We start from the raw sequence: 25318 nt of genomic DNA, 5'->3' as shown, positions 1-25318 counted from the left end.
TTGGAGCCAATGGATTTGGCTCTACCAAAGCTTTTACTGCAGGTTTGGGAGGTGGCAACAAGAAGGGGAAGAAAAAGGCAAATAACAACAATAGGAAACACGATGACAAGAAGGATGAGAAGAAGTTTAAGCCCAAGTGCCCACACCATGGGAAGGGCACTCATCTAGAGCACAATGTTGGCAAAAGTACCCCCATTTGAAGCCACAAGAAGATTCAAAGGGCTCAAAGGCTACCCCTGCTACATTGAGCCTATTTCTGTGTATCTATTTGAGGTCAAGGATACAGTTCTTGCTTCCTCCACTAAGGAGAAGCCATGGCTCATTAGCAATAAGGACACTTCCCATATGAGCTACCACTAGGATTGGCTTCAAGATCTTCATTTCAGAGGGGGTTCAATCACCATTGGTGACAAGTCTTTCATGCCTATTCGTGGTAGGGGGACTATTCCCCTTTTGCAAAATCAACAAGCTTCAAGGGTCAAAGTTCTTTATGTGCTAGATTTGGGCTTTAACCTTCTTTCTGTCCATGGTTTGACACAACTAGGTACTCACTTGGCCTTTATCCATGGTCTTTACCCAGGATGATGTGACCGTTGAGGATGCTTCTATAGTATCTATTCTTTGGACTGGTACACAAGGGAGTGGGCTCTATAAGCTCACTACCCTTGCTACGTAGACTTCCCATGAGCTTGGGCTACTTTGGCATGCCCATTATGGGGACCTGAATTTCGGCTCCATTCGACACACTTCTCAAAAGATGTTAGTGGAGGGACTACCAAATTTTCGTCCTATTCACACTTTGTGCCCTAACTGTTGTGACGAGGCAAGCAACATAGACAATCTATAGTGGTACATATATGCAAACTAGTCTTCCATTTCAACATTGCATGATATGACTCCTTATGAGGCTTTCTTTTGAAAGAAGCCTTCTATGTCCTATTTTCACATCTTTGGGTCCGATGCTTATTTCTATGTGGACAAGAAGAAATGAGACACCAAACTCAACTCAAAGTCCAAGAAGTCTATCTTTGTGGGCTACAGTACTACCACAAAGGGCTACACGCTCTATGACCCGAAAACACAAAAGATCAATGTGAGCACGAATGTGATCTTTGATGAGGGTGCAACCGTTCATGATGGTGCCTCTTGTGTAGGTGGTTCTTTGTCATTGACTGATTCCCCCCCAACCATGAACCCTTCCCCTTCCTTCCCGATTACCAATTGGCACTCTTCCTTTGCCTTCAAGTCCACCCCCTCCATTCCCTCTTTCTCCCTCTTCAACTCCTCTTCCCCCCTTTACGGCTCCTTCTACTCCTCCTTGGAGTATTACTACTTCTTTCCCATTCCCTTAGTTACCTTCTAGGGGTCTTGAGCCATCTAAGGAGGATCCTTCTTCTTCTGATAAGGAGGATGTACCTTTACCCAGTGAGGGGAAGTCCCTATTCCAAATAGATGCAATGCAAGTACAAGAGGCCTCACCGTCTCCCTCGTAGCAGGATGAGCCTATTATCATTCCTCAATGGTATCGATAGCTCGTAGCAGATGTAGGAGTGACTCACTTTCTTGTGAACCCTTTAGGCCCATGTAGATCAGCCAAGATATAAGCCCAACAAGATAGTTCACTATGCATGAACTATGCTCGTGTCCCAGATTCTTCAAGATCATGAGCCTACTACAATTGATGAGACTCTTGCACAAGATGTTTGGCGTTGTGCTTTTTGCAAGAGAAGCTCGATGCAATCGAGCTTATTAGTTGGTTCCACATCCACAGAAGCAAAAAGTGATTGGTGTGAAGTAGGTCTTTAAGACCAAGTACCTAGCTGATGGTTCCATGGACAAGCACAAATCTAGGCTTGTTGCAAAGGGTTTTGCTCAGAGGATGAGTTTGGACCATTCGGAGACTTTCGCACCTACATCACATAAAACTATTCAGGCTATTTTGGCTCTTGTAGCCCACCACCATTGGCCTATCTTTCAGATGGATGTGACATTTGTCCCCTTGAAATGCATACTCAAGAACGAGATTTATGTTTCACAACCTCCTAATTTTCTTGTGCAGGGGAAGGAGGATCATGTCTACAAATTGCAGGAAGGCCCCTCTATGGCCTGAAGCAAGCTCTTAGGGCTTGGTCCCAAAAGATTGATCGATTCTTCCTACAGAGTGGCTTCCATCAAATAAATCATGATCCCAATCTTTATTATAAAGTTGTAGGTGACAAGTGTGTCTTAGTCATATTGTATATGGATGCCTTAATTATCACAAATATTGACTTATATGAGATTGATCCGACTTGAGATCTTGCGGCAAGAGTTCGATATGACAACCTTGGATTTCTTCACTTCTTCCTTGGTCTACTTCTTCCTTGGTCTAGAGATCTATCAAATAACTCAAGGCATTTTTATCCCCCAACACAAGTGCATCTCCGAACTTCTTTCGAGTTTGGTATATCCGAGTCTTGGCCTATTTCTTAGCCTTTGGAAGCTAAGCCAAGTTGGTTACTAATGTTGATCCCCTTCCTAATGCTACTATCATGAAGGGACCTCAGAGAATAGAAAAAGAGGACAAAAAAAACTGCACGAAAGAGAAAAGAAGAGTGCCAAGGAGAGAGAAAGTCTAGACGAGGAGAGAGAAAGATTAGAAATGGAGAGAGAAAGACAAAAAAGAAGAAGAGAGATAGCTAGCAGCCATGAAAGGACAAGAAGAGCTTAAAAGGTGAAGGACGAAGTTGTATTTTTTGAAAATATGATGTTGTACGTATGTCCTTTGCCCTTTTTATATGTCCCTAATTCAGCTCTTTACATTCCATCCCCACTCAGATGCTTTTGTTCTCAAAAACAAAAGTGGAACTTATTACAATTTTCCAAGTGGTGAAAAGAAGCAGAGTACTTTGCATGGATTGAAAATAAATTGGCCTAATCTTCAAGGATTCACTAAATAAGTACAACTAGAGGACTAAGAATCAAGTACAAAGTATTGACATCCATTTGAAAATGTAAAAATGAAATCTTGGATCAAAATGTTGTCATTAAGAGCTCCTCCAAGATCACTAGGTAATTTTGTATTTTCAGATTTGCACTAATTGTTTACTGCTGTAATTAAGTTGTAATCAGGGATTTACCACCCATCCACGGAAGGAAGGATGGTTACATGGTTCCGTTGCCAAGACACCACTCAATCCCCTGATTAGGTGGGCCGCCCAAGGCACCTGATTGCAAGCCAAAGCTTTGTGCTAGTGCTGATTTTTACTCTCGACTAAGAAATTACAGCAATATGTCTTCATACAATGAGATGGACTCAAGCAATGTGATGCCTCTCAGTGTGAACGTTCACATGGAAATGAAGGAAATGCAATGCTGGACCTTGAACAAGGCTCAGATTATGGATAGCAAGCTGAAAATGTTGTTGTTGGGCAAGATACACGGCCTTTAGGGCATAAGGAGGCTGATGACCAATAAAGTGAAGAAGAATTTGATGGCCGGTTCAAAAATCGGATGAGAACAGCAGCAAATCTCTTTGCTGAATTAGCAAAGGATCCTCAATTTACCCAATTTTTGAATGCTCCAACGAAGGACAGCAAAGGCAAGAAGAAGAAGACGTCTTCTACACCTTCGGGACAACAAGATGCACCAAAGATAATGCCAAACCCTTCATTTGAAGCTCCCAAAGATGCTAATGAAATAAAGCAGTTGGTACCTACGGGGCAAGGAATGCAAATGCAAGGCCATCATGGAAGTGCCAATCCAATGGATTTTGGACAACCAAGCGTGTATGCTATGATGGGGCAGCCAGGATATTTTGGTGAAAGCACGATTTTTCATGTTATGGTTGGACAAGGACCGCATACGAGAATGTATGGCACAAATTCCTATGGTATGCAGCAACCAATGCATGGAGTGCAAGGCCCAATGTATTCGGGTATGGCTGGAAATATGTAAAACCCTATGTATGGCAACATTGGCTTGATGCCTTGGGCACAAAGTAGCATGTTTGATACTGCATCTGCACCCCCGAATGCTTATGGGGCTCAAGGAATGAATGTTGATCATACAAATGCTCTGTTTGGGGTTGGTTTTGATGTAACTTCAGAAAATGCACCCTTTTTGAAATAGCTAGTATATGACAACTTGACACCCAAAGAGGTAGCAAAAGACGATGATGAAGGTGGCAAAAGGGTGTGTTGAGATATTTGCAATCACACCTACTTTAGTCCCTTTGTGAGAAGCAGTGAGGACTCAGGACCAGAATCCCATATGCACAGTAGGAGAAAGTAAACACCACTCAATTCCTATAAAGCATTGTACTTGCACTCTTTTTCGAATGCAATGATAATACTCTTTTCTTTCCAGTAAAGTGTCATGTCACTGTCAATACACAAGATAGCGTTTATGAGTCCAAGTCTCAATCTTGGAACCTAATTCACTTGTGTAACAATTTGTCCTAGTTAAGGTCAATGTCTTCATGAGCTTCTTTTTCCTCTTTCAACCTCCATAGCTTCCGCATCTGCCATGCTCTAGATCCCGCGTATTTCACATGGTATCAGAGCTCAGTTGAGCATGGCCCAACTCTCCTTTCACTTCTCTCAGCTTCTTTCCATCTTTGCTCAGCTAAGTTTGAGTACTGGACTCTATCTCCAACTTCATTTGCATTTCTACCTTCAATGAAGCTTCCATGGCAGCCATAGCCAGCAGCACCCTGTCAGCTTGAAGCTTTCATATCTCTCTCCACAGGCCAAATCTCTTTGAACTTCCTTCTAGAGAAGTGTTTCTCTACTTCTAGAGCTCCTCCTTGGCACCTCAATCATTGAGATTGGGCAACTATAGCTTCAGCATTGCCACTTTTCAGAGTTGCTACCATAATTGTGTCTGTGGACAGCACCTACCTACCTCTGTTGGAGCAGCCATATCTCATCAACCAGACCATATCTCTCCAAGCTTTCTTCTCGAGAGTTGTTCTTCAGGTCAAGCACAACTTCTTGGCACAAAAATCAAGGAGATTGATACACACCATGCCCGACATTTGCATTTTCCTAAATCTGGGCGCAGTTTTGACAGCGACCACTTTGAAGGCTTAGATCTCTCAACTCGGGCAAAATGAGTACAAACCCTCTTACGAGGAGTTAGACCCAATAGTGAGGGTCCTCCATCTCAAAGGGTTTGAGAAGATTCGACCTGTGGAGCTCGTGGGAGCTCATTTACCAGTCGTTGGTCCCTGTTTTGACAGGACAGCCATAGCCAAACTTCACCAAGCTTAAAAATCTCATCATTTTCTCTCTTCTGCCCCACTAGAACAACCCACTGCCACTCAAACCTGAAGGTCCCAGCATCAAATAAATAAGGGGAAGATCTGGATTTGAAAGAACTTCAAGGATTTTTGCAGGTTTAAAAGACTCGGGGAAGAAACATAGTGTCTATTGACACTCATTTTTAGTGATCTAAACACTTATGTCTCTTGACACATCTCAACCAACTCTTCTGCTGCTTAAATTTGATAAGTCTGAAGCTGATTTGCTACTGGTCTCTCAAGTCGAACATGGGCAAAGATTCTCCAACTGCCAGTTTCAAAGGAGTCGGGTTTCATACATGGCAGACCCGCATCAAACTGATCCTGATGAAGAAGGGCCTCTGGGCCATTATCACTAGAAAAGAAAAGAAGCCTCGTGATGCAGATCTTGCTGTCACTTGGCAAAAGAACGATGATAAGGCTCAGGCCATTATCAAACTAGAGCTAGACGACAGTTATATCCACCATGTGGATAACTCTGAGACCTCATACGATACATGAAAGAGACTTGACACTTTGTTCGGTACACAGTCTAAATCGTCAAAATATGGTCTCCTGATTGAGTTTTTCAAGCTTAAAATGAAGTCCAGCGTATCACTTGTCACACATCTAAATTACATGGAATGACTTCTAACCCAACTTGCAGGAATCAACATTAAAATGGAAGAAGATGTTTGCATCGGTGTTCTACTTAAGAGTTTGCCTCCTGAATATAATAATGTATCAAAAACTTTAATCAACATGCCAAATCCTGAACTTGTTGATATCCAAGCATCACTATTAGAGGAGGAAAAGAAGCTAAAAACTAAGGAAGAACCAAGTACCTCTAGAGATGAGCATGCATTATATGTTGGCAACAGGTACAAAGGCAAGAAGAGCTCTTCTATGACTTCTGCAAAAGGGCCGAACACACCGAGAAGTTCTGCCACGCCAGAAAGAGGTCCCAAAAGGCCTATCTAGTTGCAGTCAAAGAAGAAGAAGAAAATGGAGCAAAGGAAGAAGAAGAAGAAGAAGACCACCAAGAGAAGGACAAACCTCATCAGTCCTTCTATTCAGATAGACTTTCTTAGTTTTGTATTTCCTAGCCCTAATGCCTCAAACATAAACTTGTAAACTCCTCAGTTAACCTTGTACTACAGCCTCTGTACACTTTGTGAGGTCCCTACTACAGCCTCTGGGTGTCCATCATGTTTATGGTATCCACACTTAGCCTTTTCTATGACAGTCTCTGGTGTTTTTGCCATGTTTATGGTGTTGCCCACACTTTGCAGGTGTTGCTTTCACTAAAGCCTCTACACACTTTGTACTTTTGGTTGTGATTGAGGAGGGGTGTTGAGATATTTGCAATCACACCTACTTTAGTCTCTTTGTGAGAAGCAGTGAGGGCTCAGGACCAGAATCCCATATGCACAGTAGGAGAAAGTACTACCACTCAATTCCTATAAAGCATTGTACTTGCACTCTTTTTCTAATGCAATGATAGTACTCTTTTCTTTCTAGTAAAGTGTCATGTCACTGTCAAAACACAAGATTGTGTTTATGAGTCCAAGTCTCAATCTTGGAACCTAATTCACTTGTGTAACAATTTGTCCTAGTCAAGGTCAATGTCTTCATGAGTTTCTTTTTCCTCTTTCAACCTCCATAGCTTCTGCATATGGTGAAGTTTGAGCCTTTCAGTGGTGCACAAGATAGGCTGAAAGCACTTGTTTTTATTCAGCAGTTTAATGCAGTCTATTCTGCAGGAAACTTCATAGAGGCATCTAAGATACACAAGGCAGCCACATTTTTTAAGGGAAATGCATTGTAGTGGTGGTCTACACTTCTTATTCAAGGGAAGTCACCTACCACTTGGGTCCAATTCAAGCAAATGTTTGCTTTAAATTGGTTAACAAGTACCTTTGAAGAAGACATTATGACAGCTTGGAATCAGTTGAATTCCAAAGACTGTAAGAACTTGGATCGGTATAATAAGAAGTTTTGGGATGCATTGCTGCCAGTTACTTCTTATCGCACAGTATCCCTCCATGAATAGGTGGAGAAGTATATTTGTGGTTTACCAAAGGGTATTCAGGGTTTTTGCATTAATTCCACTGTTTCTTGAAAGAGAATATGGATCTAAAGCATAGCACTGACTATGGAGGATGAAAGTTGGTAACAAGACTCATAGTAATATAGACAAGAAAACAAACTGTTGCTCAAGTAAAAAAGGTTCCAAGATGTAGACTTGGACTCATAAACACAATCTTGAGCTAACCATGACAGAGACTCAAAAAATGAAGTACAAAGTACCAATAGCATATATCAAAAGTGAACCAAGTACATGTCTTTATAGCTTTTCAGCTTCTCCACTCTCCTCACTGTGCATATGGGATTCAGGATAGCTCTTCCTGGAGCATACATCATTTGTCTATTTCTCAACACCCCCCCTCAAATGATGAGTCCTTACACTTGCTGGCTTTTGCCCTCCCTATATGATAACATGGCCCGAAAGACTAGCTCATAGGCAACCTAGTCAAGTTAAAGCTTGAGACTTTACATCTTTGGCAAGGGTTTTACAAATCAAATCTATTAAGGGAAACATAGAGATTCACTATGGGAACAAATTCCTTAGAACAATCTGTCAGAGTTGTTGATAGTAGCAGAAGTATCTTTTTCTTCTTCTTCATTCATGAATTGACCTTGGTAGTAGTCATTCTAATTAAGGCCTAGAGTTAATCACTGAAAGTCATGCTCCTCTGTATGCAGGACATAGAGGTATTGATGTCACGGTCAAGACAGTAAAGCATTTCTTTTATTGGCCAGCTTTGAGGCATGATGTAGAACAGTTTGTTAAGACATGCATCGTATACCAGAAGGTAAAGCATGATAGGCAAAAGATGTCGGGTTTGTTGCAACCCTTGCCTATTCCAAATAGGCCTTGGCAGAGCATTGCAATGGACTTTATTTTTGAACTTCACCTACAGGGAATGATGGGATACAGACTATCATTTGCAAGTTTAGCAAACAAGCCCATTTCATTCCAATGAGAAAGAAAATAAAGGCTGATCATATGACACGATTGTTTATGCAACACATCTTTAAGTATCATGGTATGCCAAAGTCGATCATTAGTGATCGAGACCCCCCGGAAGACCAGATTATTTTGGAAGGGCTTGTTTGAGAATATGGGTACCACGCTGAAATTCTCATCATCCTTCCATCCACAGACAGATGGTTAGTCTGAGGAAGCAAGTTCCACATTGTTAGATCTTTTGAGGTGCTATGTTTCAAACCACAAGACATAGTGGGAGCAGTATTTGCCCTTGGTTGAGTTTGCTTACAACACAATGCATAGTTCTATGAGAAAAGCTCCATTTAAGGTGGTTGAGGATGGCAAAAAGATACCACTTATTCTGCAAACTAAGGATAAGATCTTTGAGGCTGATTGTTATGTGGAAAACTTGAATGTAGCCTATGCAAAGATAAAATATGTACTTTAGATATCGCAAGAAAAGCAAAAGAGGGCAGCTGATTGCCACAGACGTGCTTGCAGTTTGTAGAGGGTGATTATGTATTGCTGTGTTTTGAAAAGGCAAGGCTGAAAAAGATGAAAGGAAGAGAAAGATTGTATCCGAAGTTGAGTATGAGATACTATGGGTCCTTCCAGGTATTGGAGAAGATCAGTGATGTGGCATATCGGCTGAAATTACCTCCACATTGGCGGATACACAATGCCTTTCATGTCAGTTTGTTGAGACCTTTTCATGGTGATATGCCAAAGGATATGTCTACTAGAATTCAGTCTGAGGTTGAGGAGCTAGATGAGATTTTGGTACCTAAGCAGATTTTGGCACATAAGAAAAGAAAGGTCAAAGGTAAAGTTTCAAGAATATACTTGGTGAAATTTCAGAATTATTCACCAATGGATCCCAAATGGATGGAAGAGGATGACTTGGCAGACCATCCTCAGTTGTTGCAGCTTTACTAGATGCCTTTCAGTTAGAGCCGCGCTCCGTCAGGTTCAACAAAGCAAGGGTCTAGAGCATTGCCTAATGCTCAAGGGAGAGGTAGCACTTCCCCTCCTCCAGTTATGGACAGCTCTCGTATGTAGTGAATCTCGGATGTATTTAGCATGCATCCAAGGTACTGCACTGACAGTATGTTTGCCATGAGATCACTACTTAGTGTACAAGTCATTGTGAGATGTATGCAAATGAGTATGAGTTTTCACTCGAGCACTGGAACTATACTTTTGCATCAACTTATGATCAATTTAGCATCAATCTTGCCTCAATTTTGAGACAAAATTTCTTATCAGTTTCAACTCAAATTTTTATCAACTTGAGAACCGTTTATGGTCGCTTTTTGGATCAGTTGTGCATCAGTTTTTGCACTAATTGCTGGTCAGTTTTTGCAATGAGTTTGTGATCAATTTGGGGTCACATTTGTAGCAGTTTGTGATTCGTTCTCAGATCAGCAAGTGATCAGTTTATGATCAGATTATGCTCAATTTTCAATGGTTTACATCTAGTTCCATGGACAATAACATATGTTATGATACCATTGATGTTTTAGCCATGGTTTATGCTTGGTTTTTGCTATACTATGGTTTGGTTTTGCCAAATCATGAGAAATGGACACGTCACATCATAATCTAGCAATGTTTTTGAGATTCTTTCTGAGTCTTATGCTAAGTTATGTTGGCTGGTAATTTTCAGCATATGTTGAGCATATGGAATGGTTGAACAACAATGCGCAATATTGTGTTGACTATGATGCCCTATGAGAATTCCAATGTAGTCCTTTGCTTTTGATGCATTTGGCGGTGCAATCGAGGACAATTGCTAAAGACTGAAAATTAATATTTAATTATGAAAAATGCTGAAAAAATCATTTGGGAAGGTTGCAATCTTCTCCATGCTTGAAGGAGATGAATTCTTCTCTCAGAATGGCTACTTCAGACTGCATCCTTTCATTCTGGTTGAGTTAAACACAAAGCTTAGTGAAATCGGTAACAGTGATGCTCCAGCATTTGTAAAGAATTTGCAGAAGGTTCCTGTTATTGCTGCTCTTGCCTCAGAACTTCTAGCTGCCTACATGATGGAGCCTGTAGATTCTGGTTGTGTGGATATTGCAGAAATTGAGCCGCAGCTCGTATACTGATGTACAATTTTGTTCACTTTAAAAATGACAAAGCTGTCCAAGAGTTACTGAACTAGCAGGAGTAGCTGAGTCATTGTACCTGCCACTGGTCCTCTAAATTTTTTTGTGCTCCTGGTAAACCTGGGATTTCTGACTCCGGTGATGCTACCTGCATCTCAGATTTGGACATAACCGGCAGTTCAGCTGTCATTTCATTTTGCCGGAAATGGGGAGTAGGTCTTGTTGTTGTTGGGCCAGAAGCGCCACTTGTTGCAGGTCTTGTAGATAATCATCAGGCAGCTGGAATTACAGCTTTTGGTCCTTCAGCTAAAACTGCTGCCCAATGTGACAGATGCTAAAGAGTATATTAAAGAGGTTGGAGCACCCATTGTTGTCCAAGCTGATGGTCTAGCTGAAGGGAAAGGTGTAATTGTTGCAATGACTACAGAAGATGCATTTAATGCTGTATATACAATGCTTGTGGATAAGGCTTTTGGATCAGCAGAAGGTCCAGTCACCAGCTTCCACTATGGATGTTAAGGAGGTTGAGAATGGAGCAAAGCTTTCACCAAGCACTCAACCAGGATTCTTACACAGAAGTTAGACTTGAGGCAGCCACCAATTCTCCTGTGCTGCTGCATAAGGGCCAAAGCTTTCACTCAACCAGGATTCTTACACAGAAGGCAGCCACCCATTCTCCTGTGCTGCTGCATAAGGGCCAACAGGATATGCTACTAGATGACAGTAGTGCTGTTCTTCAGACTGGTTCAAGTGGTTCCACCAATCAAGCTTCCAAACCCCTTCAGCAGACAATAAAATGTCTCTTGAGAGGGTATCAAGAACTGCTGCTTGTAGGCATATTGCATCCCATGTTAGGAAAGATCACATGAAATCTCTCTTTGATGCTGTCTCTCAGAAACATAACCAACCCAAGCAAAATGCAGAGGAGGAAGAGGATTGTTTGATCAACAAGATTCGTCACTATAAGATGATCTAGCAGGCTGCTGTAATGAAGCACATGATCTTAAATCAGGGTGAAAGAACTTTGTTACAACAGCTACAATAGCAACAAAAGACTCATCACAACCAGCATCCTCCCCACAGATTGCAGCTTCCCCTCAAATGTTCCCTCAAAGTGATCACTGATATGCAGAGTATTAGAAGTTCAGCTTTGCAGATTCCCAAAGTTGGAAAATCATTACAGGCTGCCACACTACCGTTCATGGCTCCTTCCCAGCAAAGCTAGAGGAATCTGAACCGAAACCTTTGACACCTAGCATATCCACAGTGACAACTAATCCATTGAATGAGCACTCAGCTCCTATTGGCACACCTGGTTTTTCTGTACTCCAAGTCCTCAGAATGCTGGGACTCAAGATCATGGCCCAAATTAGCAACTCCTGTTGTTCTAGTACACCTGCAACCCCTGTTGTTCCTATGGTTCCAGTCGTTATGGCTGTTCAGAGAATTCTCTATGCCGCTGATGATGGTCCAGCTGTTATCAAAGAGGCACAAGCACTGTTGACACAGTCATCTGCAGTTAATAACAAGGAGACTATGGAAGATGCTGCCAGCAACTTTACCCATGGTCATTATGCTATTGGCAAGGAGATCTGCCTGGACCTGGAGTAAGAAAAGAAGGTTCTGAAGATCAGGCTCCAGGAGTTGAGATCGTTGATCTTTGCCTGGACCTGGAGTAAGACAGGAAGGCTCTGAAGATCAGGCTCCACGAGTTGATAGTAATGTGACAATGCAAGCACAGGCTTCTCATCCTGATAACCAAGTGGATCTGGCCGCTAAAGAAGTGGAGAAGAGTCCTAATGAAGGTGCTTATGCAGTGAAGACTATTGACCATAGATCTGTAGTAGAAGCACATGGAGAGGACAAGCAGAAAGAAGATGCTGCCAACATAATCCTGGTCTGATTATTTTCTCAAGAAGAACTACTCAGTGGTAAGCATTTGTAGCATAGATCGTCCCAAACTACTACTTGCACTCTTGGCTTCTCATCTAAAGCTACAGCAGCTGCTCTGCTAAAATGCAAACCTTATATCATGTCCTTGCCAGAGAGAAAAGCCTGGTGCTCTTGTGGAAGCAATTCAATAGCCTAGTGAAATGGTTGACATCTGCAGTTGTATTTTCTACAGGTTGCATACTCTATAGAAAAAAGCACTTTGTGTTTTCTCTACAAGTTGCACACTCTAACACCCATCTCCATCTCCAGTGCTGTCCTCACCTTCAGCCTAATCCAATGCCCTCACTGATAATTTGGGTTGCGTTCAGGGATTGATCCGTCCATCGATGTATTCATCATTCACTCCAAATTCAGTGCAGATTTCTCTTCAGCTCTTCCTGTCTTTCTCTTCTCCTTTTCTCTTTGTGTCATGTTCCTCTTCCATTGTGCACTCTCATAGCTTGATTGACTTGAAGCACAGAGAACATGATAAGTTTAATAGGATGACACAACTAGGTTTGGAGATGTAAAAGATGCTATTCCTGGTCATCTCGGGTTTGTTCTTTCTACCATATCCATTATAGATATGTTTGACCTTTGTTGCCATTGTTTCAATAAAGTGCACAGGGAACGTGATAAGTTTAATAGGATGACACAACTAGGTTTGGAGATGTAAAAGATGCCATTCCTGGTCATCTCGGGTTTATTCTTTCTACCATATCCATTATAGATATGTTTGACCTTTGTTGCCATTGTTTCAATAAAGTGCACCCAATTTTGGCCAATTTCAGCAACCTATTGAGGGGGGTTTACAGCAACAAACTCAGCAGCAAATACATGTTGAACAATAGCCTGATTTTTAGCCCGTTGATCAAGGCATTGCTCATAATGTAATGGTTGGCTACTATTCAAGGAGCTAAAACAGTCCCTAGATGGCTGTTGGATACATTATGGGACAGAAAATAGTCCGTTCCACTTCCCAATAGAACTAAAGTAGCCACTCACCATGCACAAGGTAACTTGATTGCGTAGGCAGTTGTAGCTACTGCATGCAACAAGGAACCTATTTCCTTCCACAATGCTTTAAAGGATGAGCATTGCATGACAACTATGCAGTCAAAGTTGGACTCTATACATAAAAATAGCACATGAGAATCATGTGACTTCCCTCCTGCCAAGCGTGCTATAGGCACAAAGTGAGTTGACAAATTAAAATGCAAATCTAATGGTAGCATTGATCACTACAAGGCATGTCATGTTGCCAAAGGGTATGCCTAGCAGCATGGGATTGACAATGATGATACATTTGCACCCAATTCATGTATAATCACCATTCGCATTGTCATTGCTTTGGCTGCCCATTTTGATTGGCATGTGCACACCCACTTCATGTATGACCACCATTCGCAGTGTCATTGCTTTGGCTTCCCATTTTGATTGGCATGTGCATCAATTGGATATGAAGACTACTTTTCTGAATCATAATCTTCACAAGGAGGTTTATGTCACTCAACCTCCTAGCTTTGACTACCCATTTTGATTAGCATGTGTATCAGTTGGATATGAAGACTACTTTTCTTGATCATGTGTGCACCCACTTCATGTATGACCACCATTCGCAGTGTCATTGCTTTTGCTATCCATTTTGATTGGCATGCGCATCAATTGGTATCCATCTCTTTCATTTTCTGCGTCAAACTAGTCTTTGGCACATTTAGAGGACATGTAATGCATTCATTTTTATTCAGCCTCACTGCTCAAGGATATGTGGTCATGTAGGTCATGTTCAAGAATTAATTGTCACTAGTTCGTTCCATGGTTTCTGCTGGTGTGATCCTCCGAGAGGTGGTTGGTCCATGGATGGTGGAGATCATCTGCTCCACACCATCTGTAACCACTTGATGATTCCCTTCTCCTACCAATGTAGCCTTGTGGCTTCTTGTGTTGTATGTAGCCTTGTGGCTTCCTCTATTCTTTTCTACTTGTGTTTCAGTTCACTTGGTTGGCCAGACAGACCTTTGTGAATATCCCTATTCATTATTTCAAAATCCTTCACAAACAAAGAACGAGAGAGAGAGAGAGAGAGAGAGAGAGAGAGAGACAACTGGGACTGATTACAAGATACACGAGGTAATCAGAAAACAGAGAGAGAAAGAGAAAGAGAAAACCTCTTCACATGATGGCTTTGGGTCATCATGTATCTTGTAATCCAGTAATCTTGTATTTTTTTCGTAATTAATACAATTACCTTTTACGAAAAAAAAAGACAACTGGGACTGAGACTGCAACTGACAGAGACGGAAAGAGACTCACCAATAACAGCTAATATTGAGATCCATGAATACAAGTACACAATCGATAGCAGATACTTGGCACTCCAATGAGGATTAATGATTTTCCTCCAGATGTAAAAAGTGTAATGACGATTATCAGATATCAAATAAGGATGAGCAAGACTGCACAACAACAACATTCAATTCATCATGTTTGAAGTTGTCAAGGCCCACTCAGAAGCATACAGAAATAAAAAGTGAAATTTGTACACAAACAGCAGTGATACAAGAGATCAGCACACTGAAGGTGAGGCCTGCCTAACAAAACAGGGTAAACCCTGTCCGACTCAAACTCTGCAAGATGGAACGTCACAAACAGAGATGATGCGACAGGTTGCAGGATAGTTAACCATATGCCCATTTGACCAAAAGAAAATAGATCTTGAACTCCAAGGTCACATTGTGGATTTGTATCAGATTTCAAAGTCAGCAATCTGAAGTTTCCCCCTCTCAAACAGTTACATGTTAAACTAGGAAAGTTTAATGTATATAAGAACTTGAGATTTTATCTTGTTCTTTTTTTTCCTTGATTCAGGAAAACCAACAAGATTCTTCTGTTCATTGAATTGCCCAAAGGGCTACAAACTCCCCTAAAGGGTACTAAAAACTGCAAATATGAGGATTTTGGTGCTCCTAGAGCTGCTCTAGTGTAAACAACCTCCTACACTAAGTTCTGGGGCCTTTTTTGGATGAAGGGAAGGGGATTCACTCCCAATTACAAAGAGCACCTCTTGATCACCCTTTCCCCAATAGCTGTTTTAGAAATGGTCAATGTCCAGCAAGCAAATCTAGGAATCATTAACCTGAAACTCCTTTAAATGGGAATCTAAACAGCTTATAAGGATCTGCTAATCCTTTAGATCGCCCATTTCTTCCCATGAGTAATACAACAACTAACTTAGTGGTAAAGAAAACTGTCAATCCCACTCTGATCATATTTAGGTCACTGAGCTTCTCCCACTCTCTCCTTCTCAAAGTGTAAAACTGATCCAATTTTTCATTTCTTTGTTTGCCATCTTTAGGTCATTTTTTGCACACCTATCTAAAGCTTCTCTTGGCCATCTTATTTCTGCCTAGCATGTAACAGCAACAGCATCACTAGCACTTACAGGCAAACATATTTGACACCTCTCACCAACCACTTGCCTCTGAATATCTCAGTACTCTTCTATCTCTGAAGAAATCCCTTTGTCTTTCATTTCACTTTGCCTTGTTCTTTTTGCCACTCACTAGCATGCATTGACATGATGACTGCTCCGAATTCTAACTCAAGTTCATAACATAAATACAATAAACCACCTGAAAAAATGGACACATGCCATAGACCCAATGAGTCCAGCGGTAATATAGCTTGTGACGCCCCTCCTGAATGGATTCACAGCTTCGAAGTTTTCTTTTATCAAACATAAATCCAGATGCATAGGTACCAATGCCAACACTGAAGCTGCAGCGAAATAAAGGACTTGAACTAAATGGAGAGATGCTTTGTGGGCATCCTTTGCACCTACAAGAGCACAGTTACACTTCATTGTTATGAGCATCAAAGAGACCTCTCTCAACCAGTAAAAACATGGGCAAAGTAATTTACCTAGCACAATGCTACCATTGTAGCCAACAAAAGCAAGGAAACATGAAGTTGATAGCATGAATGGAAAGAAATTCCACAATAATTCAACCCATTGGTCCCAAGCCTGGTGTAGAATGAACAAAGCCTCACTCAAGATTCCTGTTATCAGAAATTTTCAAGCCATTATGACAAGATTTCAAAACAAAAAGGCCATTCTGGATGACCTGAATTCAATAGTAGTCCAACCAATTACTTCCGAAATAAAAGCTCACTTCCTGCAACCTTCTATAAAACCAGGAGTTCTCATCCCATTTTTTGTATCCTCAGGATCCATGGAAACACTAGTTTTAGACTGGCCACTTTGATCTGATCCAGATAAGTTTTGGAAGAAGTTCTGATGTGTTTGACTGTTTTTATAAAGAAAATCAATCATGCCCACACATGCCACAAACACAGTCCAGACAGCATTTGTTTGCCTAAACAAAATCGCCACAAGTCCAAGCTGCAATTCAAACATAAGGACCAATGATTCAGCATACTCTTTGTGCCTCAAATGGAAAAATGTCACTCAGGTTTGTAATACTTACTACACCACTAGTCCAGTATGCTCCTTTTAGACAAGCCAGGTACATAGCCATGACAGCAGTAGTAGATCCAACATCCGTATAGAATAGAAACATGAAGAACCAATGTAAAGGATACCAAGTCAAGCAAAGAGCTTTTAGAAATGTTTGCTTAGTACTGATATTTGGCTCTAGGTGTATTGAGATGTTTTGAAATAAGATGGCACAAACGACTGCAAGTGCCACATTAAGGGATCTAAGAACAAGAGGAGAACACATATCCACCAATGATGATACCGTACCCATAACTTTCATGGTAGGAAACAGAATTGTGGTATATAGAAGTGATAAAAAGTACCTGTACATAGGAGACGAAAACTAAATAACAATACATCATTATTTTCATAAAGCTAGTTTTCACAGCTTAAAGTAACCAAACTTTCAAAACCAAAGGTAAAAACACCATTCCAAAGTTTTCCAAAACATTTGACAGCTTCTTAACCTGAAAACACAGCACAAGCCCATTCCTGGTTTGCTTTGTTTTCCTATCAGCTGACTTCACTTAATGTCAAGGTGTCGAGGTTTGTAGGCACTAGAACGTATCGTAGTACATATTATGAACCTGGTTTCATGCTTCCTTTGGAATAAGGTACTTAAAAATGAACAAGTTCACGTGCGTACATGGTGTCATCTCGTGGAAAAACAGCAGAGAAAGAATCATCTAGATCTATGGATTAAAGGACTCCCACCACTGTCCACTACATACAGCATGTCCAAGAACAAGAGCAAAAGGCTAGATATTAAACCAAGGCCTTTGAAGCTTGTCCACAAAGAAGACTCAAACAGTCTGCCACTTTTCAGCTATTCACATTGATGGGAGTCAGTAGAGAAACACAAACTTATCCTCTACAGCTACTTTCCCTTTCGTACTTCCAGACTTCTCACAAAAACTAAAACTCTAATGACAAACCAAAGCACACAATTTAATGTGTAGCAGCCAAAACTTGTTTTTGAAAAGTTCAACCTCCTTTATTTCCAAACATGTACATCATAAGGGTCTCTTAGGATTGCATTTACAAGGCTTCTTTACAAGGGCATATGTATCATGTAGAGCTTTACAAGGCAAATCCTATTTCTAGAACTACGGGGATGCCATAGACTTCCTTAGGCAGGTCTTCAGGTACAAATACATTTTGAACATAAGGTGGCAGCTCTAAGATGAGCATCCACTCATTAGAGAATGACCAAGAAATAACTTGGTACACAAGCACCAATGGAGTTGTTACCAATCGTGAGTGTCTCGCACAGCCATCTCCTACTTGTGAGCATTAGTCTCAGTCACTTGGGAACATTAAGAGCTCTGGCACTCTGTCATGTGTTTTGACAGAGGAGGCAGCTCTGTTTAGAGCATGCATTTCTTTTTCAGTCAATTTTAGGTGTGTTCACATTGGCTGGGGTTCATTTCCAACCTTGCATTTCTTTTTCAATGATTGGTGCGCAACGGAAAGAGGAAAGTGAACACGGAGAGGAGACAAAGAGAACATAGAAGAGAGAGAAGGAACAATGTGACTACAATGGCTGAAGGTATAAGGCTGCAACAGTCAGCCCCAACACACAGCTCTATGCATCAATGTGGACGCCAGACAATAGTAGGGGGATGAGAGAATGAGGGCTGGCTAATCACAAAGGATATGATGGATAATGGATAATGAAAGTGGGAGGGCAGGCTGCCTGTATATAGGTAAAAAAGAGGGAAAATCCTAAATATGGTTAAACCCCTAAAAAATAGCCAAAAGTGCACTACTGTGCCCTCCTTCTAAAGTCTCTAAAACACATAGAATGACAGATAAATACAATGTCAGAGCTCCTAATGTCCTCCTCTGACTCAGACTAAGGCTCACGGAGAAGAGAGAACCACAGATGACTGCTAATACCCCCTCTCAAATCCTGGATGTGGCAGAAGGCCAAAGAACAGGCGGATCCGAGGATGGCAAGAAGAGTGTCAATGCTGATGTAGTCCGTCGATGAAGAAAGCCAGCAAAGGAGTAAGAGCCCCTCTCCATATAAACGGCTGATCAAACGAAAGGCCACCAATGGGCAATGGAAATGGAGAGGCCTCGAATGGATCACTCTAGAAAACTCTAGTCGGGGATGGGTGAGCCAAGCCTCTAACCCAACTATGAGACGATATAGTAAGGAACTATCGAAGGCGCCATAAGTTGCATTAAAACACGAAGGACCAAGGGCCAAGCGGCAAGAAATGGTGACTCCATGACGAAGAAAAAGGGTAGCTGCATAAAAGAAAGGCCCAAAGTGGATTGGAAACCCTGAAGCAACTCCTCACAATCTTGGAAAGTCTGCTTTGAAACACAAAGGGCCAAGAAATCCACAGCCACATCACCAAATCATCCCCCTTTGAAAGGGATGAGAGAACCAAAGGAGATGATGGGGGATGGGATAGAACCTATGGAATAGATGGTGCACAAGCAGGAACAGGTGCGGCAATAGAAAGCTGCCTCGAAGGGCCCTGCGCAAAGGAAGGGGAATGGAGCATAGATAGCCCTCTCTCCTACCAACCTATCACAAAATGGGCTCCTATAGAAGAATCCTCAACAAAGACAGCTAGCTTGATGTAAACAACGCAGGTCCCAAGACTAGGAAGACCATGAACTGAGAAGAGAGGGAAGCCCTAGAAACATGTAGGGCCTGAAAAACAGAGCTTAATGGATGATCAAACAATATAGGCAAGGTGCTAACACCACTAATAGACACCGAAGAAATGTCACCAACAGTGACGATACCCTCAAATAGACGAAGAACCTATAACAAATCACCTCAGAAGTCATAAGACTCAATGCACCACTATCAAAGAGCCAAAGCTACTCAAAAGACGAGACAGTGGAAAAAGGCTTCTCCACCTGATAAATGTATAGAAACACGGACTCGATGGTAATAGTGGGTGATGAAGTAGAGGTAGACGAAGACTCCAAAGTAGATTCACCCTTTACTCTCAGATGAAGGTGAGGGTATATCCTCCAACACTTCTCCTCAAGGTGTGAGATCTTCCCACAATGAGGACACGAGATATTCTCTAAGCTTCTCCACAAAATTTGTATTAGAGTCAGAAGATGACTCCAACTTCCTCCTCTTCCCTTACTTCTGCTTGGCTTGTTCTATACCTAGAGATAAAACCGCATAAGCACAGCCATGTGCACAAGGCTGCAAGAATCTGACTCACTGTGGCACACATCCTGCTCAAGCACCAAAGAAACTAGCTCCTTCTAAGTGAGAGTCTCCCAACTATGAGAAGTGAGAAGACTGGTGTAGAACACATCATATGTTGGTGACAAAAGATGTGACAGAGGTGTCACAACTAGATCCTCTGAAGATATGTCTGTACCAAGGAATGAAAGCTCATCCCAAATCTCCTCCATCCTATGGATGTGATCCCTCATCATAGGAAAATCTACAACAAAAAGTTGTTGGAGCTTCAACTCAAGAGATAAGCAATGCCCAAAATGTTTCGATCCGGAAAAGAGATGCCAATCTCCTCCAAATCTCTGTGATGGTGCGGATATGTCTAACATACACAAGCACAAAATTTGTACAAATCAAAAGGAGAGAAGAGTGGGCTTGTCCCATAAAGCTGTCGAATCCGCGGTCACACCATCATCATGAGGATCCATGGCACGTTAGGATATAGGGATTGTAACAAAATCCCAAAGGTCACAATCGTCAAGGAGACACTCCATAAAGCTGCCATATCTACGGTCACACCATCATGAGGATCCACGGTAGGTCAGGATATAGAGACTGTAGCAAAATCCGAAAGGTCACTATCGTCAAGGAGACACTCCATACGGCACGACCATACAGGGTAGTTCGTCCCATCCAGCTTATCAGATGTGGAGAGAGAGGGTAGGACTGGCACTTGCTCAAGAGATGCCATCAATGCCAATTGGGGACTCGAAGCCTCGGAAGAATATAACGAGAAAGAGTAATAAGTGTTGGAAAATGGCAACCAACTATGGAAAGAGAGAGGAGAGACAATGATAGCAAGAGAGTGAGCTGAAGCAAAAAGAGTAGAGTATACTTGCAAGAATGAAAGATAGAGTGAAAGTACAACTTATTTTTAGGTCAAGGGTTGACCTAACCAGTCTTCCACAAAATAACTAGAGTTAGGTTTATTTTACTCTAGAGCCTAGTGTCACTACTTTAAGTTTCTAAGACACTAGGTATACACACCCTACAAGGCTGATGGTACAATTGATAGGTACAAAGCACAGTTGGAAGCAAAAGACTATGCACAAAAGAAGGGCATAGATTATGAAGAAACTTTTGCTCCTACATCCCGTATGAGTACGGTGAGATGTGTGATTGCTATGGCTGCAAATTATGGCTGGAAAGTACATCAATTGGACACTAAGACAGCATTCTTGAATGGGGATTTGCATGAGGATGTTCATGTGTCACAACCTCCAGGGTTTGTGGTTAAAGGGAAAGAGCACATGGTATGCAAGTTGCATAAAGCTCTTTATGGTCTCAAATAGGATCCTCGTGCATGGTATTCCAAAATTGATGCTTATTTGGCTAGCAAAGGGTTCACAAATAGTCGGATTGCTCTCACTCTATACATTAAGAATGGGAGGGGGGACTTGCTGATTATCATTCTTTATGTAGATGACATGCTGCTCACTGGACCTACAGAAGAAAAAATTATAGATTTTAAGGCTGAATTAGAACATGCATTTGCTATGTCAGATATTGGCTGTCTACACTATTATTTGGGAATTCAATTCACCCAAAATCAGCATGGTATCATCATGTCACAGTCACAATATGTGGATAAGCTGTTACATATGTTTAGTATGCAAGATTGCAAACCTATGTGCATTCCTATGGAGCCAGGCTTAAAGTTGTCTATGCATGATGGTGAAGAGATGTCTGATGTTGCAATTTACAGCCAGGCTGTCTTATTTATCTTTGCAACACACACCCTAACATTCAGTATGCAGTATCTCAGGTGAGCAGGTATCTGCTTAGCCCATGGACCATACATTGGTAAGTTGCTAAGCGGATCTTCAGATATTTGCAAGGTACTCAACCACATGCATTATTATTTTCTAGGGGGGGAGACTTGCACTTACAGGCTTATAGTGATTCAAATTGGGCTGGTGATGCAGACACTAGGCCATCTACTAGTGGACACTGTTTCTTTCTTGGCCGTTCATGCATTTCATGGCTAAGCAAGAAATAGCCTACAGTGGCTACCTCGTCTTGTGAGGCTGAGTACAGGGCAGCCTTCACGGCAATAATGAAATGTGTATGGTTGTGCAGATTGTTGGCGGATCTACATTTACCATTGGAGGGTCCTACACCCATTCTTTCTGCCTACGAAATCTTGTGTTTCATGCTCGCACGAAACACATAGAGGTGAATCACCATTATGTCAAAGAGAGATGCTATGCAGAAGAGATCAGCTTGACATATGTACCCACACAGAAAAATGTTGTAGACATTTTCACTAAGGCACTACCACCTGAGAAGTTTAAGGCTTTTCCAAAGTCCTTAAACTTGTTACCCTTTGGTGATTGATTATCCTTGTACTTCATTACATTGGCACTACAGGGGGGTGTTAGAATTTGCTGATTCTATGGGCAACGCCCAATGTAATTTGTGCCAATGGCCTTCTTGCCAGGTGGTAAATCCACAAGATCCCATGTAGAGTTAGTGGCAATAGAGTCTAACTCATCCTGCATGGCCTACATCCAATGTACATCTTGCTAAGCTTCGTCCAAGGAAGTAGGCTCATCATCATCCAATAGTGAGCTTATAAACACATGCTCATCACAATCATCCACTTCCGTAAAATCAATCAAATGTGCCCCCCTTGCATCATTTGCTACATTTCTGGCAACCCTTCTAGTGCATTGACGTATAGGAGCATCCATTTTACTCTCCTAGAGGGTCTATAACAGCCATCTTGGAACTATTTTGGCTGCCTTTACAGCAGCCCTTTCATGCTGTATTGCTTCTTCCACTGCATGTGGCAAACCATCATCGATACCTTGCTATTCGGGAGCATATGGTGCAGCAACAGCTTGTTGTATTAAGTCTGTCCTACCATTTACAGCAGGCACAGACTCCAAAGCAAGTGGCAAAAGATCCCCAAATACATCACCAATGTCATGGGTGGCTGGTATTTGAAACTGATCATGTGAAAATGCAGCATTTTAAGCAAATAGGACATCCCTACTGACAAAGACTTTCTTCGTGCGTGGGTCATACAAGCGATACCCCTTGCCCTCCCAACTGTAGCCAATAAGTATGCATTTTACAGCCTTGTCATCAAGCTTCCCACGAAGCTCTTTCGGAACATGTGCATAGGCTATGCAACCAAACACCTCAAAGTAGTCTACTTTGGGTTTCTTGCCATGCCAAGCTTCGAACGGTGTGATCGTCTTCAATGCCTTAGTGGGTACACGATTCAACACATGATTTGCACATTAAAGGCCCTCTAGCCAAAATTTATGAGGTAGCCCCTTGCTTTTTAGCATACAACAATTCAACACATGATTTGCACACTGAAGGCCTTCTAGCCAAAATTCATGAGGTAGCCCCTTGCTTTTTAGCATACAACGAGTCATCTCCACAAGAGTCTGATTCTTCCTTTCAACAACACCATTTTGCTGAGGATTCATTCTAACAGTGGCTTGATATGTAATGCCATGATCAAGCAAATATGTCTCAAAAGCACGAGACATATACTCCCCCCTCTATCTGTGCAAAGTGTCTGCACTTTTAAGTCAGTTTCAGCTTCAAGCTTTGCAACAACATGTTTGAAATGCATAAACACATTGGATTTTGCCTTCAGCCCATACACCCATGTATACCGAGAGTAGTCATCAATAAATGTAACAAAGTACTGATGACCTCCAAGTGCATGTGTCCTCATGGGAAACATCAGAGTGAATAAGCTACATTTTTCAGACAGCATGCACTGCACCATCCTTTTTGAAGGCAAACCTATGCATCTTACCCAAAATACATCCCTCACATGCATGAGGAGATGGAGTCTCCATTGGAGGCAATGCATCTACCATATGTCACCTCTGAAGGGTCATCAAACTCCCAAAGCTCATGTGTCCATAGTGGGCATGCCATAGCTACGCATTTTGCATAGAATCATGAAACTGTCCGTCATATGTATCGAGCAAAAATAGACCCTTAGGTAGGGTGTCGGACAGCCTAAGTGCATAATCCATCTCCCTGTCTCTAACAATGCATTTGTCATCCTCAAAGATGACCTGAAATCCATGCTTATTAAAAATAGAGATAGACAACAAGTTCTTTGTAATGCCAGGTACAAACAAGACTTCTAGAAGCATGAAGTCACAACCATATGCAGCAATAATAGTGACTGTTCCAATGCCACATACATCATAACTGTTGTTGTTCGCACATGCAACATGCTTCCCAGTAGAGCTGAATGCAAAGAGGTAAACAAACACTTCTTGGAAGTGATGTGCTTTGACACCCCACTGTCAAAATACCATGTTTGCTCCATTTCAGCAGCATTAAATACTAAAACAGCCATTGAAGAATCATGATTGCATGTAAGAAATGCACATTTCTCCTCTATAAAGTTGACTGAAGTATCATCATCAGTAGATTTGCTAGCTGATGTTTCTTGGACAGCCAAACCGGAGTTCTTTTTCTTCTCTTTGGCCAATCCTTTCTGCATTCATCGATATAGTGACCGGGCTTCTTGCAATAATGGCATTTCTCCCTCTTTTTAGTCTTTTCTGTGTCTTGGACAACCTTATTTGATGGCTGTTCAACATCACTCTTTTCCTGATTTTTTACATTTTGCTTGACTTTTCCTTTGCCTTTGAACTTCGAAATCATAGCCACATCACCTGAACACAAGCCACATTCTTCCGAGTCTGTTCCTCTTGCAGCAAGAGACCTTTCAACTCCACAAATGTAAGAGGTTGTTGTCCCTCCCCTCAAAGACAACATCAAGGAGGTGTGGAAACCAAGATATGACTCTAGAAGAGAGTTCAGTGTGATGTTTACATATTCAGTATCCTATATGATATCATCAACATTGAGTAGCTGCTCATGCAAATCCTATATGTGAGTAAGGTGCTTTGTCATGCTATCACCTTCATCCATGGTCACATTGGCCAACTCTCTGCGGAGATAGGATATCCTAGCCTCATTGCGTGCTGTAAACATACGCTCAAGCACATCCCATGCTGATTTTGAGGTCTTACAAGACCGAATGTGCGAAATAATTGCTCTTTTCACTGACAAGGCAATCAAAGAAAGTGTCTATACATCTTTTAAGTCCCATTTCCTCTGATCCTCAATAGGAGGGAGAGAAGGGGCAGCAGCAGTAGCAACACCAATACCACCACCACCAGCACCATCAACCTATCCTCGAGCGTTACGCTGAGGTGTCTGAGGTGCAAGACCTCCTGGTCGCTGTAAATCA

The 25318-nt window shown here is 41.7% G+C and overlaps 1 protein-coding gene across 3 annotated transcripts in view; it reads right to left on the bottom strand.

Annotated features, from left to right (window-relative positions):
* The window catches only part of ALG10 (DIE2/ALG10 family), a 90704-nt gene that overhangs the window by 15285 nt on the left and 50101 nt on the right, over positions 1 to 25318 (bottom strand). For 2 of the 3 annotated variants that reach the window (XM_087689096.1, XM_087689097.1), the window contains exons 3-7: positions 16843 to 17176; positions 16538 to 16757; positions 16277 to 16414; positions 15988 to 16192; positions 14669 to 14811 (exon numbers count right to left, since the gene is read on the bottom strand). In XM_087689096.1, the coding sequence (XP_087545222.1) occupies positions 14669 to 14811; positions 15988 to 16192; positions 16277 to 16414; positions 16538 to 16757; positions 16843 to 17176 (1040 nt within the window). The remainder of the gene's footprint in view (positions 1 to 14668; positions 14812 to 15987; positions 16193 to 16276; positions 16415 to 16537; positions 16758 to 16842; positions 17177 to 25318) is intronic. The other variant, XM_087689098.1, reaches the window with a different exon arrangement.

Source organism: Lygodium microphyllum, chromosome 12, assembly GCF_053477565.2.
Source record: "Lygodium microphyllum isolate KBCC chromosome 12, Lygodium_microphyllum_v1.1.10, whole genome shotgun sequence".
In the NCBI taxonomy this organism is placed as follows: domain Eukaryota; kingdom Viridiplantae; phylum Streptophyta; class Polypodiopsida; order Schizaeales; family Lygodiaceae; genus Lygodium; species Lygodium microphyllum.
The sequence above is the reverse complement of the archived record's forward strand: the minus strand, read 5'-3'. Positions and strand labels throughout refer to the sequence as shown.